General features: G+C 44.1%; 1 protein-coding gene across 8 annotated transcripts; it reads left to right on the forward strand.

Moving 5' to 3' along the window:
• The first annotated feature begins 263 nt into the window (after positions 1-263).
• On the forward strand, positions 264-18072 carry ANKRD66 (ankyrin repeat domain 66). 8 transcript variants are annotated; one of them, XM_013978006.3, is made up of 4 exons: positions 264-327; positions 3793-3971; positions 6403-6697; positions 15154-18072. In XM_013978006.3, exons 2-4 carry the CDS (start codon positions 3809-3811, stop codon positions 15353-15355), a joined length of 660 nt encoding a protein of 219 aa, XP_013833460.1. In that variant the 5' UTR covers positions 264-327; positions 3793-3808; the 3' UTR covers positions 15356-18072. The 8 variants fall into 8 exon arrangements, with proteins under 8 accessions (XP_013833460.1, XP_084824419.1, XP_084824415.1 ...); XM_084968293.1 differs by having other exon boundaries at positions 6469-6697; positions 15042-18072; XM_084968289.1 differs by having other exon boundaries at positions 6469-6697.
• The last annotated feature ends 2341 nt before the right edge of the window (positions 18073-20413 follow it).

A 20413-nucleotide genomic window follows, 5' to 3' on the forward strand; every position in this document is an offset into this window, starting at 1 on the left:
ACCAAATCGTTTGCCACCTTCACAGAGTCCTGGGGACTGGCAATTGCTTTTTTTAATTTTCCTGTTTTCTGATCAAATGCTATTCCAAGAGAACCTGCTAAGACCCCCTCTTGGACCACAGAAGCAGACAGGAATTGCTGAAGAGTTTCAGGGCCAGCAGAGGGGCAATCCCCTCCCCCAGAGGGTCACATCCTGAGGCTGAAGCTGAGGCTGATGTGATTGGTGGACTTTAATAAGGAAGGCGGGGTCAGTTTCCATAGTGTGAACACAACAAGTCCCGCAGCTAGGACTCCCTGCCAAGGAAGAGCCTGCAGATTTCAAACGAGTGTAAGTATTTTTATATTACCTCTATCTTCAGGTGTTTCCTCCAGTTATTATAGATCACTCATATTTATTAGGACTTATATTTACTGGCTACTTTTGTTTACACTGAGACCCCTGTCATGAAAAAGATGGAAATTCAAGTCCATTTAGCTAAATTTACAAGGATTCATGTGTAGGTAAATTTGCTAACTTTTCATAGTCAGTGGTAAGACGAGTGAATTGCATGTTTTCTGCAAATACATTTTTGGTTTTCTGTTTGAAAGCCTCTAATGAATACCATCCTTGATTTTTCAACAGCTTTATTGAGCGATAATTCCCACAAAAGTCATCCCTTTAAAGTACACGGTTTAGTGGTTTTTAACATATTCAAAGTTGTGAAAGCATTGACTTCCACTATCTAATTTTAGAACATTTTGTCACCCCAGAAAGAAACCCAACACCCCTTAGATCACATCCCACCCCCAGTTTATCCCAGTCCCAAGCCACCAGTAATCTGCATCCTGTCCCTACAGGTCTGTCTGTTCTGGACATTTCACATAAATGGAATCTTTCACCATGTGGTCTTTTGCGACTGGCTTCTTTCCCTTAGCATGTTTTCAAGGTTCCTGCATGTTGTAGCCTGTATCAGTATCTCATTCTTTGTATTGTCAATACTGTCCTGTTGTATGAATATCCCACATTTTATTGATGAAATTCTCTGTTAATGGGCTTTTGGGTTGTTTCCACTTTTCTGGCTATTAGGAATAAAGCTGCTGTAAATATTTTTGTACAAGTTTTTGTGTGGACGTGTTTTTATTTCTTTTAGGTTATACCTGGGAGTGGAGTTACTGGTCCTGTGATAACTCCATGCTTAACCTTTTGAAGAATTACCAAACTGCTTTCCAAAGTGGCTACACCATTGTCTATTCACCATTACCATGTGTGAGGGTCCCAGTTTCTCCGCATCCTCATGCTTGTTATTGTCTTTTATTTATTTATTTATTTTGTCTTTTTGTCTTTTTAGGGCCGCACCCTTGGGATATGAAGGTTCCCAGGCTAGGGGTCTAATTAGAACTGTAGCTGCTCGCCTACCCCACAGCCACAGCAACGTCAGATCCAGATCTGAGCCACATCTTCGACCTACACCACAGCTCACCACAGCAAAGCCGGATCCTTAACCCACTGAATGAGGCCAGGGATTGAACCTGCAACCTCATGGTTCCTAGTCGGATTCGTTTCCAGTGCACCAGACGGGAACTCCTATTGTTTGTCTTTTAAAGGATAGTTATCCTAATGGCTGTGAAGTGGTGTCTCACTGTAGTTTTGATTTGCGTTTCCCTGGTGACTAATGATGTTGGGCATCTTTTCATGTGCCTACTGGCTATGTACATATTTTGGGGGAAAAATCCTGTTTATATGCTTTGACCATTTTTAATTGAGCTTTTTTTAAATTGTCGAGTTGTAAGAGTTCTTTGTCTTCTAGCTACAAGTCTCTTATCAGATGATTTGCAAATATTTTCTCCAATTCTGTAGTTGCTTTTGCACTTTCTCAAAGGTATTATTTACAGAGCAAATGTTTTTATCTTTGGTGAAATTTAATTTTGTTGTCATTGTGCTTTTGTTGCCATAGTATGAGCCATTGCCTGACCCAATGTGTTGAAGATTTACTCCTGTGTTTTCTTCTAAGAGTGTTAGTTTTAGGTCTTATATTGAGGTCTGGGATGTGTTTTAAGTTTTGTAGTTTTGTATGTAATATGAGGTAGACAACCAACCTAATTTTTTTTTTTTTTTTGCATGTGGCTGTTCAGTTATGTCAGTACCATTTGAAAAGACTATTCATTCCCCATTGAATGTTCTTGGCACCAGTGAAATCAACTGACCATTGACTTTAAGGTTTTATTACATTGCTCTCTGTGTCTAACTTTAGGCTGCCCAGCTTACTTTGTACCACACTCTTGATTACTGTAGCTTTGTAGAAAGCTTAGAACATGTGAATTCTCCTGTGTTCTTCTTGTTCAAGATTGTTTGGGCTGTTCTGAGTCCCTTGCATTTCCATATGAGCTTTTAGAATTGGTTCATTAATTTCTCCATGAATGATTTAGCTACTCATTGAAAAATTCTACTTGAACTGCAACTTACCCATGAGAAGTGGAATTTTCTTGGTATGAACTCAAATGTGAAGCAAATGGGATCCACTCTGGTGAACATCAGACCAATTGCCAGCATGGTAAATGAGGCCAAGACGTTTTATTTTTTAATTTTTTCATTTAATTTTATTTATTTATTTTTTTAGGGCCGCACCTGAAGCAAATGGAGGTTCTCAGGCTAGGGGTCTGATGGGAACTGTAGCTACTAGCTTACACCACAGCCACAGCCACGTGGGATCTGAGCTGCGTCTGCGACCTACACTGCAGCTCACGGCAGTGCTGAATCTTTAACCCACTCATCGAGGCTAGGGATCGAACCCGCGTCCTCATGGATACTAGTTGGGTTCATTGACTGCTGAGCCATGATGGGAACTCCCAAGACCAAGACACTTTATTATTGTAATGAAAATAGCTTTGACCTCATGGATCCCCCGAAAGGGCCCAGGGAGTCCTAAATATCTACAGACTGTAATTTGAGAACTGCTGGTGTGTGTCCATTTTTTTTTGTTTGTTTGTTTTTTTGCTTTTTATGGCCCAACCAGCAGCATATGGAAGTTCCCAGGCTAGGGGTCGAATCGGAGCTGCAGCTGCCACAGCCACGTCAACATGGAATCTGAGCTGCATTTGCGAACTACATTGAAGTGCACAGCAATGCTGGATCCTTAACCCACTGATCGAGGCCAGGGATGGAACCTCTGTCCTCATGTGTACTAGTCAGTTTTGTTACCACTGAGCCACTTTGGGAACTCCTAAACCCATTGTTTAGATGAAAGGTTAAGGCACAGAATTACATAACTGACTCAGAGTCACATTGCTAGCACTTTGACGTAGGAGCAAGAAATAGTAACAGGAAGTGGTTTGAGGTCAAATGTCAGTCCATGATTTTAGCCTGTAATCCTATACGCAGAAAGGAGCCATTGATAGTTTTGGGGGTGGGTGATTGGCAGGCACTAACTACAACAGTTAAGACCCAAAGGCACGTCAGCAAGGCACACACAAAACAACCTTGGGAGTTCCTGCTGTGACACAACAGGGTGGCGAAAGGGGGGATGTCTCTGCAACACCAGGACTCAGGTTAAATTCCTGGCTGGGCACTGTGGGTTTAAGACTGTGGCATTGCCGCAGCTGCAGCATAGGTTGCAACTGTGGCCCAGATCTGATCCCTGGCCCAGGAACTCCATGTGCCTTGGGGCGGCCCAAACAAACAAACAAAAACTTGGACAACCCCGGATGCAAATGTGTGAGGTCAGAAAGAAAGTAAACAGTAAGGAATCCCATGGACTCAGCCACGAGGAGTAATGAGTTGCAGAGAATTTCCTAAGGGGCATGTTTCTTCCCACAGTTGTTTTTCTTTGGTCATGGAATTGATCAAACTGTCCGACATGACAAAGCTCCACCAGGCCGTGGCTGCGGGGGACTACAATTCAGTGAAAAGGATTTTGAAGAAAGGTCTCTGTGACCCAAACCACAAGGACATGGACTGGAATGACCGAACCCCCCTTCACTGGGCTGCGATCAAAGGTGAGTGGGCCATGCCCAGGTAGATGGTCCCTTGGGGTCCATCATGCATGAGGTTGTTACGGCAGATACCCAGCAGCCCTGTGCTGCAGCATATCAGCTCTGGCGACAGCCCCGTGGCTGTAACGTACCAGCTCCAGCAGCTCTGTGGCTGTAGTGGATCAGCTGTTTTACCTGGTGAGAAACCAAGCGAGCACTCGGAGAGTTGGAGAACTCAGGTTTATTACGCCGGCGGGCTCAGATCGCTCTCCAGAGTCTGAGCCCGGAAGAAGGGTTTCACAAGGCTTTTATGGGCTACGTCTTCCAGGTCCAAGCTTGGCTAGTTGGACTGGAGTGACGTCAGGCAAGGTAGTAGATGCGGAAACAAATTTACAGAAGCAGATGCATGGGGGAGGACTGGTTGGGGCAGTTGGCTAGACTTTGCTTAGTCATCATGGCTGGGGTCTCTCCTTTCTACATTTTATTGGGACATTTTTTCTCCTACAAGGTCACCTGTTGGTAGTTGGTGTGGGGTGGGAGAACCACCTCACCTTTCCTGAGAGTCCGAGGAATGAATGGGAGCCATTTCAATCCAGGCACCACCACCTACTAGTTGCCACACCTTGGGCAAGTTATTTAACATCTCCAGGCCTTAGTTTACCCATCTGTATAATAGAGCAGTAATGCTGCCTTGGAATCTTGTAGTGAGGATTCCGTAAGATAATGGGTGTATACTGCCTACCACAGAGTGGCTCTCAATTAATATTAGCCCTCTGCCCTCTTGACCTCTAGCAGGAATGGAACATCCCTCTGCCTGCAGGGCAAGAACTACACCTTGTTCATGGCTGGGGACATGCCAAACAAGGCTCAGTTACAAAACTGGAAGAGGATTGTGGCAAAAATGCAGCCAATGGGCTTGTGGAGACCTTCTGCCATAAAACACTCTTAAAGGATGTTAGGCGAGGGTGTAGTCAACTTTGCTTTTTGAAAGTTTGTTTTGATTCCTGTATGGAGAATGGATTGTCAGGAAGCAAGCCTGGTGGCAGAGAAATCAGTTGGGAGAATTTTGCAGAAATGTCGGTGCAAAGCGATAAGAGCTGTACGAAAGCACCTGTCAGGGAATATTTGCTGTATGCTGGGCCCCCTGTGCGCTTTATGCCTGTGATGTCATTTGTACTCACAAGTATGCAGTGGGGTGGGTGGCAATATCCTAATTTACAAATAAAGAAAAAGCCTCAGGTGTTCGTTTCTCATTTGAGATGCCACAGTTAGCAAGTGTTATTTATTGATAGGTGTAAACCCACAGTTTTCTTGCTTGCTTTTTAGGGCTGCACCAGCAGCATATGGAATTTCCCAGGCTAGGGGTCACAGCTCATGGCAACGCCAGATCCTTAACCCACTGAACAAGGCCAGGGATGGGACCTGCATCCTCATGGATACTAGTTGGGTTCGTTTCCACTGCACCACAACGGGAACTCCCATCTTGCTTTTTTCTGTCTTTCTTTTTTTTTCTTTTTTTGGTCACTGGCTTGCAGGGGCTTGATGTGGTATCTCAGTTCCCAGACCAGGGACTGAACTCAGGCCACCAAATCCTAACCACTAGGCTGCCAGGGAACTCCTAAACCCACATCTTTCTGACTAAAAAACCTGTGCTCTTAATGTCTTCTAGCTTTCAAGCATTTTTTTATGGTGATGTTATTGACATAACATTATATCCATTTCAGGCTTACAACATAATGATTCCATTTTTTTAATGTGTTATGAAATACCCACCCCAGTAAGTCTAGTTAACATCTGTCACTACATAGTTACAATTTTTTTTTCCCTTCTGATTACTTTTAAGATCTCCTGTATTAACAACTTTCAAATATGCAATACAGTATTATTAATTAGAATCTCCATGCACCTTACATCCCAGTGATATTTATTTTATAAAATTCACACTTTGGAAATGTCTACCCCTTGCCCACCTTCACTCATTACCATCAACCTGTTCTCTGAATCTACAAGCTTGTTTTGTTGTTTTCAGATCCTATATATAGTGAGCTCATAGGATATTTGCCTTTCTCTGGCTGACTTATTTCACTTAAGACAATGCCCTCGAGGCCTAGCCATGTTGTTGCAAAAGATTTGGTTTTGAAATCAGCATTGAGACTGCCAAAAACAGAGTGAGCCTTCCTGGTGCCAGCACAGGCTGGTGAGCAATGACTTGGGGATAAAAGCAGGATTCCTGGGCGGGGTCTGCAGGAATGGATGGGGGGGAGATGGGGGGAGGGGAGGGTGTCCTGGCATGAGCAGAGGGGATCCTTGCAGGGCTGAGGCCCAGTGTGGGGGCAGTGGGATTAGGTGGGGCACGGAGACCCTGGTAAGGAGAGGGAGGAGGGAGAAGGGGGTGAGGCTGGGAAACTGGAGGAGTCTCAGGGGTAAGTGTCTTCCCTTCTTTTTTGCCGCCCAGACTCGCTGTGGCCTCCTGCAGAGACATCTTCCTCTTACCCTCCTGTCTCTTCCTGGTCCCTCTCAGGACATCTGGAGGTGCTGCAGCTCCTGATAGACCACGGAGCCAGGCCCTGCCTGGTCACTGATGTGGGCTGGACCCCAGCTCATTTTGCAGCTGAGTCGGGCCACCTGCATGTGCTCAAAACGCTGCACGCGCTGCACGCCGCCATCGATGCCCCGGACTTCTTTGGAGACACGCCGAAGAGGATCGCGCAGATCTACGGGCAGAAGGCCTGTGTGGCCTTCCTGGAGAAGTAAGTTCCCTTTGCTTCCAGCAACAAAGGGAGGAGAAACGGGGCCTGTGATCAAGGTCTTTGCCGACTCAGCGGCCTCAGGTTGATGAAAATGAAATGAGGACCTCCAGCCAACGTTTGAGTTGGGTTTTTTTCTTTTTTTCATCAATTGTATTGTTTTAGCTTACATAAGAGCTGTGGTTTGGGATGTGTTCATTTGATATTTGCCAAACAGATACACACTACTGTATATAAAAGAGATAAACGTCAAGGTCCTACTGTGTAGCACAGGGAGCTGTGTTCAATATTTTCTAATAATCTGTGATGGAAAAGAATCTGAAAAAGAATCTATATCTATAGATCTATATCTGTCTATATCTATACACCTGAATCACCTGGCAGCACACCAAGAACTAAAACAATACTGTAACTCAACTAAACTTCAGTTGAAAAAGAAGTCGTCATGACATTACAGAAAAAACATTAGAGAAGTGTGTCAGGCAGTTGGGTTAATAAAAAATATGATATTGTTTTCTGGAAAAAGTCTGTTGTTTTAAAATCATAATTATTATCATTATATGTGATTGATATATTTTAATAATATAAATTATTATAACTCTTGATTTAGAGTGTACAAAAATTATACCCAGATAAGGAGTTCCCGTCATGGCGCAGCGGAAATGAATCCAATTTGGAACCACGAGGTTGCCGGTTCACTCCCTGGCCTTGCTCAGTGGGTTAAGGATCCGGTGTTACCATGAGCTGTGGTGTAGGTCGCAGACATGGCTCGGATCTGGCACTGCTGTGGCTGTCGGTGGTGTAGGCCGGCAGCTGTGGCTCTGCTTGGATCCCTGGCCTGGGAACCTCCACATGCCACGGGTGGGGCCCTAAAAGCAAAATAGATTAAAAAAAAAAGTAAAAATTATCTCTAGATGAATCAGGTGGAACACCAACCTTGAAAAAGGGACATGGTCCAAGATTCATGGACACCCCTCTTTAGATTCTTGAAAGGTATTCGAACCAGCAATGTGACCTTGGGCAAGTTTCCCTCCTGACCCTGCTTTCTCATATTTAAAATGAAGCAGGTGAATTAGACTATGATCCATAAAGGCGCTTCTGCCTTTTAAATTTTCTATTTGTCTGTGAATCTCCTACTCACACACTCACCAAAGATGAGAACTTTTCTAGCACTTGTTACTTTTTTCCTCTCAGCCAAGTGTTCGAATAGAATTAAGCATCAATTATGGACATGGAAGTTCCAGCTCTGAAAGAGACCAAAATGAAATTTAGGAATGTGTCATCTGGTCAGATTAAAAAGCAATTCATGCAAGGGACAGTGAAGTCGTCCTAGAGGGAGGGCAGAATTGTTTAGAAACCCATATGAGATTGATAGCAAATCTATTGGTTGGGCATGGTGGGGAGGGGGAGTAATAGTGAAATGCCCTTCTTGAAAATAACGTTATCTTCAGGAAGTTAAACTGGTAAAACCTTGCCTGTGATATGAGTTATCTGTAGAACTAAGCCAAGAGACTTTCCCTTAAAAGTGGTGTCCCATATTTAAAATATTCATAGTCAGAGTTCCCATTGTGGCACAGTGGAAATGAATCCAACTAGGAACCAAGAGGTTGTAGGTTTGATCCCAGGCCTCGCTCTCTGGGTTAAGGATGTGGCATTGCTTTGGTGTAGGTCGAAGACGCAGCTTGGATCCAACATTGCTGTGGCTGTGGCCTAGGCCGGCAGCTGCAGCTCCAGTTGAACCCCTAGCCTGGGAACCTCTATATGCTGTGGGTGTGGCCCTAAAAAGCAAAAAATAAATTAAAAAATAAAATAAAATATTCACAGTCATAATTAAGGTGATTTGGGGTCTTACTGAGGACTTTAGCTTGGGAGACAACCTCTCAGTAGTTCTGAGAAACTGCTCTGAAGAGGCTCATTTATAGATGACTTTTTTGACTAAGGACTACCTGTAGTCAAACATACATCTTGGTAAAAGATTACTGCTCATAACAAAGAACAAATGTCTCAAGTTAATGATTACAGTGCTTTTCTATGTATGGGAAAATGCAAGAGGCGGGTTCATTAAAATTCTTCCTGAGATAATGTCTTACTATGGAGCCTGCTTGTCCAAAGCACAGAGCATCCTGTGATTGCATTTAATTTCCTCTATTTGAAACAGAGTCCTTCACACTGTTTTCTTAATCTCTTCTGTCTGAAGTGCAAAGTACACTGTGGGTCAGGGACTGTGGCAGGTCCATCTTTGCAGGATTGAATGGTGAGCAAAACACTCTTTGCTCATCTTCTGTTCACATCCCCATGATACCCTGCTTCTTTCCCTCTTTTCCCACTCTTCTCAAATGTCTATCCCTTTGTCTTTCTATAGCGTATAATCCAGAATTCCCAGCTTTGAATCATCTCTGTCTCCTCCACTCTTACTCTTGGTCTGCTAGGGAAGAGCTCACAAATAAGTGGATGCTCTAAGGTTTCTGTCTTCAGATGCTCTAAAGTTTCTGTCTTCAGCCGAGCCCTCAGAACACTCTGGCCATCTCTCCGTGTCCTTCTCTGTCATGGACAATTTCAAGTCCCCATCACACCTCAGCCTGTCCCTCAGAGGCTGTGCTTTCTACTTCAGAGGGAATATAGAAGCCATGGGTATACATTTTCAAACCTCTTAACCTCCATGGCGTGTATACATCTATATCTGTTCCTTTCTTGCTTTCCTGTTATCTCTTCATTGGATGAAGGGTCTATGGCTCCAAACAGAGACCCTTCTAACATCTGCTGTGTCTTTCTGATTCCCTCCATTTTTAAAAAAAAAATATTTATTTATTTATTTACTTGCTTTTTAGGGCTGCATCCGTGGCATATGGAAGTTCCCAGGCTAGGGGTCAAATCAGAGCTGCAGCTGATGGCCTACACCACTGCCACAGCCCCACAGGATCTGAACCATGTCTGCAACCTACACCACAGCTCACGGCAATGCCAGATCCTTAAACCACTGAGCGAGACCAGGGATCGAACCTGTGTCCCCATGGATACTAGTTGGAGTCGTTTCCGCTGTGCCACAATGGGAACTCCTGATTTCCTCCATTTCTAAGCTACTTGAAAGGTCATCTATGCCATTGTCTTCCTTCCCCACCCAGTCTGCAATGCCTTTCCGCATCACTGAATTGAATCCTCTCTCATCCACAGAGATCCTTGCTGCTCAATGAATGGCCTCTCCTCAGGCATTACCTCCACTTGGCATTTGATAGCTTTTCTCTGTTGTTTTATCTGCTGCTCCTCTCTTGGGGTTCTCCTGCTAGCTGACCATTTCCACTTATGATTTTTCTAAGATCTAATCCTCCCATGCCTTGTAGATCCTGGAGTGCCTCAGGGTCCTGTCTTTGGTTCTCTACTGACTTTCTCTGAGTAATCACTCAGCCTCTCCCTAGGGACCCTTGGTGGATGACCTTGATACGTGACCCCAGCATAACTGAAGTGGAGGAGGGGTAATTCCTCCAAATGGTGGGAAGTGAGTGCTCTTACCAGGAAAAGTGCTCAGCAGAAAAAAGCAATGAAGATTAACCACATCACGTGCATGCCATTTCTACTTATCTCCCATGAGGAACTTCCCTTGTGAAAGTTAGAGGGCTTGGAGGGAAGGAATCCTGGTTAAGGGGAAAGCAATCTGGACCCTAAAATATAGCTGAGACCTGGCTCATGGAGGAGGGAGAAAGAGTCTTGATTTGGAGTGAAGGTACCAGGCTAGAAATGTATGTAGGTTGTGTGTGGATGGGAGGGGGTAGAGGGATGTTGGAGGGATGAGCAGCCCAGCTAAGTCGAGCTTTCACGCTAGAGAGGAGTGGAGAATAAGGCTGTGTGGGTGGGTGACCACAGTGATCTGGGTAACCAGATGGGCATGAACTCATCAAGGGATTGGCAAGATGAAGTGAAAGGCCAGTAAAAGAACAATCCCCCTCATCCGGGCTCGGAAGAGGCGACACCCCAAATCACTCACGAGAAGCGGTCTTGATGCAAACAGCAAGAGGATTTTTATTCCAAGCGCGCTGGGGCCCACAGTCGTACGCCACGCAGGGGTAGAGGACTGCGGCCCCGAGTGCGTAATCGGGACAGCTTTTATGGGGTTCACAACAAAGCCTGTGCGTCGCAAACCAATCATTTTAAAATATCGAGAGCCCGCGCTCCGTGGACCAATCATTTTAAAATAGCTCCGGAGGTCCGCATCTGCGTGGGCTCCTGGGCAGAGTGACAGATTGCAGTTGAGATAGGTCACTAGGGCTTTCAATGTGTAATCAATTCTTCTATGGTGCCAGTCAGTTTTACAGAATCCAGATAAGCGATTAGTCAACTCATTTCCTGTTATCTTACTTAGGCCAGGATAGCAGGCCCTGGAACAATAGGAAGTGTGACCTTCTACCTATTTACTGGCAGCGAGCGGGGTCTGGAATTCGGGGGCATTTAGAGCTTTTTATTAACTTCCTGGGTTCTGGGAGGGTTAGGTTGCATTTTCATCCTTTCAGAAGCAAGGCTTTAGCCAAGCTACTCCTGTAGTGGAAGAGAAGGCAGTGATGCTTTGCAGGTAGGGTTGGAGGCACTTAGACTAGAGGCAAGGAGATCACATAAGGAATTTCTTTTTTTAAAATTGTATTGGGAGTTCCCATAGTGGCTCAGTGGGTTAGTGCCGAGACCAGCTCAGCAGGATGGGACTGAAGAACAGGTGCTATGGAACTTAAGGAAAAAAAGTTAACATAAAACAAGACACAGAGACATTTATCTTAAGTAAAGGTGGCAACTGGGGGACTCAAGGTCTCAGGGACCAAGAGCCCTGCCTCAAGAAACCACACTGCTTTTATTGTGCTCTTGAGGATTATGTCAAGCGAAAAGGGGGTTGTAGGTGCAGGATATAGGTTTTTTATTATTATTTTAAAAGTCACTTAGCTGGTAAATGGTTAAACTTTTTACTCTAAGCTATAGGCATTTAAGAATCATTAGCATTTGAGTTAGCTTTCAGAGAATCCTCACTGTGCTTCTGCAAAGGGCATGCCTATTTGTGGCAACCCTGTGTGCCTAGATTTGCACCTTGGTTCTCTTTTCTAATGCATATTCTGCTAATGACCACTCATAAACCACTTGGTCATGAGGTTCCTCTTTCTCTTATTCTATAGAGGACATATTGTGCTTTTGAAATGACGTGTCAATCTGCACGGGTCCAGCGTGCCTAGACCATTGTATTATGTCCTCATTCAGCTGACCCCACGAATAACCCATGCCTTTAGGTCTTTGTTCTTAAGCTTAAGTCATTTACCAGCACTGTGACTGTTTTTCAAGCAGGAAGGTGGGATAAAGAAAAGAAGGACAAGATGGAGTTTTCAGCAAAGAGGCTAAGGAAATATTATAAAAATATGTCTCGCAGCAGGTTAGGACCTGACATATTGTCCCTGAGGATGTGGGTTCCATCCCTGGCCTGGCAGAGTGGGTTAAGGATCCAGTGTTGCTACAAGTTGCAGCAGAGGTCACAGATGCAGCTCGGATCTGGCATTGCTGTGGCTGTGGCATAGACCAGCTACTGCAGATCCAATTCGACCCCTGGCCTGGGAACTTACATATGCCGCAAATCCGGCCCCCCAAAGAAAGTCAGACAGACAGACAGACAGACAGAAAGAAAATTAAAAAGAAGAAAAAATCGTAGCAGAGTAAGTTCATTTACAATGTTGTGTTAATTTCTGCCGTGTAGCAAAGTGACTCAGTTATACATATATATATGTACCTTTTCGTATTCTTTTTTTTTTTTTTTCGGGCTTTTTGCCTTTTCTAAGGCCGCTTCCGTAGCATATGGAGGTTCCCAGACTAGGGGTCTAATTGGAGCTGTAGCCACCGGCCTACACCAGAGCCACAGCAACACGGGATCTGAGCCGAATCTGCAACCTACACCACAGCTCATGGCAACGCCGGATCCTCGACCGACTGAACAAGGCCAGGGATCAAACCTGCAACCTCATGGTTCCTAGTTGGATTTGTTAACCACTGCACCACGACGGGAACTCCCCTTTTCATATTCTTTATCATGATGGTTTATCACAGGATATTGAATATAGTTCCCTGTTCTCTATAATAGGATCTTGTTTTTTACCCACCCTATATATAATAGCTTGGAATTTTTTAATGCTCATTTTGCAGGTAAGTGGGATCCTGTACTAGAATGATGAAGGAAGAGGATACAAAAGAATTTTCAAAGAAGCTTAAACAGTATTTGACCATTTTCTGAGTATCCTAGGCATCCTAGGGGAACAATTCAATTAGGATCCAGCCTCTCTTAAGCAGGGAATCTCTCATGCATCAAATATTTTTTTTGAGCCCTCCTATATGCATGGCATTGAAATAGATACTAAAAAAGATGCAAACTGTTACATTTAGAGCAGACAATGCAGTCCTGTTGTGTAGCAGGGGAAACTATGTCCAATCGCTTGTGATGGAACATGATGAAAGATAAGAAATAGAGTGTGTCTAGAGGTATGACTGGGTCACTTTGCTGTCCAACGGAAATTGACAGAACAATGTAAATCAGCTGTAACAAAAATGTTAAAAATACATAATAGAAAGGAGTTAAAGATACATCAGATGCAGTGTTGGACACGAAGATGCTCCCCATCTAGACTAAGACATAACTTGTTTACACAAATAACATTAATAGAAGATAGAAAGTAACAAGGGTTGAAAGAACATAGGAGGGAGGCTATGTGGTCTGAATAAGAAGAAGGTCACTTCTGGCTTGTTGGGGAAAAGGGACTGAGGGGCAAGCAGGTTTGCTATCCTCTGAAGGAATTGCGCTTTTTAAAAGCAAATTTGACTGAAGTGTAGTTGATTTACAATGTTGCGTTAATTCCTGCTGTGAACTGTGCTTTTTATCATGCTTTGCAGTTATAATACTGTTTGCCCTGTGTGTACCATCATCCAGCCTCTCAAATTTCCTTTGTCCTCATCCGGGCTCAAATTTTGTCTCTGTGAATGACTTTAAGGAAGTCACATACCTTTGGCTTCCTATGCAAAACAGTGTTTTTGGTTTTTTGGTTATGCTTTTTTTTTAAATTTTACTTTATTGAAGTATAGTTGATTTACAGTGATGCCTTAGGTTCTGCTGTACAGCAAAGTGATTCAGTGACATACATATTCTCTCTTTTTTTTTTTTCTTTTTGCCATTTCTAGGGCCGCTCCCGCGACATATGGAGGTTCCCAGGCTAGGGGTCGAATCGGAGCTGTAGCCACCAGCCTCCGCCAGAGCCACAGCAACGCAGGATCCGAGCTGTGTCTGCAACCTACACCACAGCTCACGGCAACACCGGATCGTTCACGCACTGAGCAAGGGCAGGGATCGTACCCGCAACCTCATGGTTTCTAGTCGGATTCGTTAACCACTGCGCTACGACAGGAACTTTTTCATATCCTTTTCCATTATGGTTTATTACAGAGTTTCCATTATGGTTTATTATAGTTCCCTGAGCTATGCAGTAGGACCTTGTTGTTTATCCATTCTCTATATAATAGCTTGCATCTGCCAATCTCAAACTCCTAATCCTTCCCTCTCCCCCCTCTGACCCCCGGCAACCACAAGTCTGTCATATATATTGAAAAAAGTATTTTTGTATGCTTCCCATCATCCATGTGTGTATGATGATCAACTCATCTATTTCTCCACCTATCACCTATTCTATTATTCTCTATCTGTCTATCTATCATCTATCACCTATTCTCTGCATAAAACCATTTATACATACAATACAGATGTGATTATGAGTGATTTTAATTTTCTTCCCTATATCTTCCTGTATTTTAAAATTGTTCTACAATGAATAGACATAGCTTTTGCAATTAGGGAAAAATGCAATTAAAAAACAAGTGGAGTTCCCGTTGTGGCTCAGCTGTAAGGAGCCCGACTAGTATCCATGAGGATGCAGGTTCGATCCCTGGCCTCACTCTGTGGGTTAAGGATCCAGCGTTGCCATGAGCTGTGGTGTAGGCTGAATATGTGGCTCGGATCCAGTGTTGCTGTGGCTGTGGCGTAGGCCAGCAGCTGCAGCTCTGATTAACCCCTAGCCTGGGAACTTCCATAGGCTGTGGGCATGGCCCTAAAAAGACAAGAAAAAAATTTAAAAATGAGTAAATGAAGGAAGACACCCTCCCCATAAGACACAGCTTGCTCTATAAATGTGAGCACTTCAGGAGTTAGCAGAGCCTTCTTCGAGCCAAGTGCCTGCCTTTGACCTATGGTCATCCCACCAGACACACTGGTCTTCTCTACCTTAAAGTAGTTTCCTGCTAAGCGTACACTTGGACATGTTTGAACTTGGCCCCCTTTCTCCTTGACCAGATGACAGAGGTGCCCTGGCTGTGTACAGAAGGCAGAGGAGAGGTCCCTCCGCAGGCCAGGCAGGCTGTCTGGTCCCCAGATTGTGGGCTGAGAGCTGGCTCCCTTCTTCTAGGGCTGAGCCTCAGTGCCGGGACCACCGCCAGGCTGCCAGGCAGAAGGGGCTGCAGCTGGATCAGCGGGACGAAGACTGGGATGCCAAGAAGAGGGAGATGGAGCTGTCGCTTCCTTCCTGGAATCCAAACCCTGAGAAGAAAAAGAGTAAGAAACATCGAGGGTCCACCAAGCTCAGCAACACTAAGGAGAGGAGAGCGTGAGAGGATGGCCTCCGAGGGATGGGAGCCTCTGAGGGATGGCAGGAGACTTTCCCTGGTGCCAGAATGGTTATTAGGTATGTGTCCTCCTGCTCCATCCTAGACCATTAATTATCCAGACAGCTTCTACCTGTATCTCCTGACCTATCATTCAGCCTGGAAGTCTTGCCTGGACTCTCTACATGGGCTGTCCCCTCCTTGCTAATACCTGCTTGTCCCCAAGAATGACCAGGAGGGAACAAATGTGATTTGCACTGTCGTCACTGCTTTGTACTGTCAGCATCTCCTGAGCCCCTCAATGCAATTCTAGAGCTCCAGGCGCAAAGAAAAATCTCCTCCTGAGGAAACTTCATTGTTTCAATGCAAAAAAAAAAAAAAAAAAAAAGCAACAACTGTATCTGAAAAATCTTCAACATTCTCAGGTCAGTTAATCTATGAACAAAAGTTTGTTGTCACATAGACCAAGCACAAAGAGGAAGAGATGGGTCTTAGTTTCCAGCTATTTATTCTTATGAGGGATAGAAAACCACAATTTCAGCAGGGCCATTTTTACCACCAATCCCTTCTACGTAGGAGAAAACAACCCGGACAATAGACCAGCTCAGTGAGAAATAAAAACCTTGGTTTAATCTCTTCCCACTTAATAATGACACATGGCATAAAATAATGGAACATGTGATGACAGCTCTGTTTGATCAGTGGTATATTTTAGAAAATCTAAATACAGATCAGATGCTGCCAATGAAAATATTGCATTGGCATTGAGATGCACTGTAAATGTAAAATGCGTATTATATTTTGAAGACCTAGGATAAAAAATCATGAATCATTAATAATAATTAATACTAAATGTTAAAATTTTTTTTTGGTCTTTTTGTCTTTTCTAGGGCCACACCCGTGGCATATGGAGGTTCCCAGGCTAGGGCTCTAATCGGAGCTGTAGCTGCCAGCCTACACCACAGCCACGGCAACGAGGGATCTGAGCCGCATCTGTGACCTACATCACAGCTCACGGCAATGCCGGATCCTTAACCCACTGAGTGAGGCCAGGGATCAAACCCAAAACCTCATGGTTCTCAGTCGGATTTGTTAACCACTGAGCCACAATGGGAACTCCTATTTTGGATATTATATTAACTAAAAGGTATTACTAACATAAATTTTACCTTTTATCTTTTCAGTTTTTTTTTTAAATGTGTCTAGTAGACTGTTTAAAATTATATAAGTGGCTCCCCCCCACCCCCACCCCCGCCATCAGATAGCAGTGCAGTAGAAACTGAACCATATTTAGAGCCTCCACCAGGCAGCTGGGCTGGAGCACTTGAAGTGGCTAGTTTCTAGTTCTGCTTCCTTACTCAGAAAATCAGCGATACCGCTTTCATAATGAGTTCCTCTTTTGCTGACAGTATGGTGAATTAATTGTTTTCCTCCTAAAACCAGTCTTTCTTAGTAAGCACAACCTTTAAAGATCACAGACTTATGAGTTAAGCAGACTTAGGTTTGTATCCTCCTCTAGGAAATAAGCGAAATAATCCTTACTTCCTGGGATTGCTGTGCAGGATGAGATGATGCATAAGGTGCTCGCAGCGGCACTCTGTAACTGGTCCAGGTAATGGCTATTGTATTACTATAGGAGTGAGTTCAGCTTTTCTTGAGAATTCCAAAGGGATCCAGGAAGGATGCCTGGCGCTCCATTGTCCAGGCGCTCCATTGTCCAGTCCATAAATATCCCCTGCCTAGTTTCATAGCATGGATAAGAGCCTGCCTTCCACTGTCTGGAAAGACCTGGACCAAACACTGGTAAATGTTCTTAGGGTCCTTTGCTGGGTCCATAACCCCCTGCCACCCAGCTTCCTCACTGAGTCCCCCTTCAATGTTAACCTCATCAAAGCATGAGGAGAAGTTTATTTCTTGTCCCACCAGTTTTTGTACAGTTTATGAGGACCACAGAAAGAGGACATGGAAATAGCTTCCTTGTATGAAGAATCTGTTGGGATGCAGATTCTGTACTAAGCACTATATGTGCATTATTTCGAATCTGCATGACACACCTGCAAGGTGGATATCATTGTCCCCAGTTGACACCACAAACTAAAATTCTGAGAGGTTGAGTGACTTTGTCCTAGGCCACCTAGCTGATGCTTATAAAACCTTTAAAGTATGCCTGAATTGGGTGGAGCGCTAACCCTTCAGGCTGTGTGAGCTCGGGTGGGTTGCTTAACTTCTCTGTTTTCCCTGTCTGTAACTTGGGGAAAATACAGTGTGTCATGAGGAAGACAATGAGATAAGCATCACACATTTAGTATAAAGCTCCCCTATTGAAGGGTCTTTAAATTACATGGAAATCTTTTCTTGGCCATTGAAATTTTTCATATCTTAGTATTTTTTTTTTTTTTTTTATTTTAACAGCTGCACCTGCAGCATGTGGAAGTTCCCCGTCTAGGGGTTGAATTGGAACTGCAGCTGCAGACCTACACCACAGCCATGGCAACCCTGGATCCAAGCACAGCTTGTGGCAATGCCGGGTCCTTAATCCACTGAGTGAGGCCAGGGATTGAACCCGCACCCTCATGGACACTATGTCAGGGTCTTAACCCACTGAGCCACGGTGGGAACTCCCTCATATCTTATTAAAAAAAAATCAGTATTTACTGAACAGATTCTGTATCAGAAAACAGAGCACAAGGTGTATCTTCATGAAATAAAACATGAAACACGCAGTCAATGATTTTATTATTTGGCATTAGGATATCAAAGAAGTTTGTAAGATTGTTTTTCCAGCATAAATTCCTTGGCATTGCTTGAGAGAGCATCTCAAACAGCGTGAATAACAAACACATTGTTAAAATTTTCTCTTACCAGTGTTCTGACTTTCGTCTTTGATCTTATGAATTTAGGCCAACACTTTGTTTTCTGTTTCTGTCCTGTATACTCCGTTGGCAGGCAACACTTAAAAGCCCTGCGAAGAGAAACTTTGTGGGTGAAGACAAATAAAGGCAACTAATAAAAAAAGCATGTGTCAAATCCTGTATTTCCCACTGAATGATCCCATAATACTTCAAAAGATCATTCTGTTCGTCTTCTTGTATTATCGCTGTTTTGGCTTGGGGGCAATAATATCTTAACTCCTACATCCGTTCCCCTAATCCAAAGACATTTCTGTAATTAAGTGAAAAGATGGCAAATTCAGATGTTTAAGAGGCTAAACTGTGGATTAAAAAAATCTCTTAGGAAGGATACTCTTAAAGTCACATGGATCAAGAATTCCACTGTTTACAAGGGGCTACAATTTTCAGAGAAAAGCCAGATTTTTAAAATTGAGTTAGTACAGAAATCAAGGTTATGAAGAAGAATAGAATGTGTATTATCTGCTCCAAGCCTGTTATCTCAGTTCACTTTTGTTGTTCTTGTTGTTTTTCCTCTTTAGGGCCACACCTGCAGCATATGGAGGTTCCCAGGCTAGGTAGGGGTCTGATTGGCACTGCAGCTGCCAGCCTATGCCACAGCCACAGCAACGTGAGATCCGAGCCTTGCCTGTGACCCACACCACACACAGCTCATAGCAATACCGGGTCTTTAACCCACTGAGAAAAGCCAGGGATCAAACCTGCATCTTCATGGACTCTAGTTGGATTTTTTTTTTCTGTGCCACAACGGGAACTCTCTCAAGTTCACTTTTGAATCTTGTACAGCCCTGGTGAGGACATGGGGGCAGAGGGAGTTTAGGTAATTCGCCCAGGTCATACAGCCCGCAGGGGCCAGAGCTGGAATTTGGATTTAGGAATCTATGGGAGTTCCCTGGTGGTGCAGTGGAAATGAATCCAACTAGGAACCATGAAGTTGCGGGTTCGATCCCTGGCCTCACTCAGTGGGTTAAGGATCTGGCGTTGCCATGAGCTGTGGTATAGGCTGCAGATGTGGCTCAGATCTGGCATTGCTGTGGTTGTGGTATAGGCCGGTGGCTACAGCTCTGATTGGACCCCTGGCCTGGGAACCTCCACATGCCACGGGCACAGCCCTGAAAAGACAAAAGACCAAAAAAAAAAAAAAGGCAATGAAGAAGGGTTTCTCCTGAAATTTGGAGGAACAACTTGACCTTTCAGTTTTTCAAGGCTAAGCTTTAGAAACTGGCACGAGTTTTATTTTAACCCATGTGACTGAACTCGTTGCCATAGCAAATAACAGACACCTCTATTTACAGAGCACTGACCATGGGCCAAGAGTTTTGCATGGCTCTCTTCAAAATATCATATGGACCTGCAAAGCATTTTTTAATTTATTTAATTTATCTATTTTTATCGTTTTGCTTTGTAGGGCCACACCTGTGGTGTATGGAAGTTCCCAGGCTAGGGGTTGAACTGGAGCTGCAGCTGTCAGCCTGCACCACAACCACAGCAATGCTGGATCCAAGCCATGTCTGTGACCTATACCACAGCTTGCAGCAGTGCCAGATCCTTAATCCACTGAGTGAGGTCAGGGATCCAATCTGCATCCTCACAGACACTATGATGGGTTCTTAACCCACTGAGCCACAACAGGGACTCCTCGTTTAATTAATTTAAAAGCACTTTCCCTAGAAGGGGTCCCATGCTTCCCCAGATGGCCAAAGGCCTGGGACAAAATATTAAAGCACTTTCATGGTATGTCTTGCTGAGTTGAAGTGTGATGGCTCCCATAACTGCAGATACACCCATATTTAAATGAAAGCAGGAGGGAAGAACTTGTCTAAAAGAGAAACAGAGTTTGGGTTTTGGCTTGTCTTTCTGATGGACAATGTACCACTACTCAACCAGACTGGCCAGGGAGTTTGTTTCCTCGTTTGAGCCAAGCAAGCTGACAGGTTGAAGATAGTAAATTTGAGTCTTGAGAACTTCCCTGAGCAATGTGAGAAACCCTATTTCATACCAGTGCCAGCACTAGCCCTTAGCCATCCTGATGACACCTCTTCTTCTATTTTAAGATCATGACGGACAAAACAAAGAAATACCAAAGAAACAGCTAGGCTTGGGAACTGAGTTCACATCATCGATTTGTAAAAGCAACAGCTATTAGGGAATCCCT

This window comes from Sus scrofa, chromosome 7 (assembly GCF_054392235.1).
Source record: "Sus scrofa isolate SSC_HxYL_T2T_F1_AM1 chromosome 7, Sscrofa_HxYL_maternal_Yorkshire_Landrace_v2.0, whole genome shotgun sequence".
NCBI lineage: Eukaryota > Metazoa > Chordata > Mammalia > Artiodactyla > Suidae > Sus > Sus scrofa.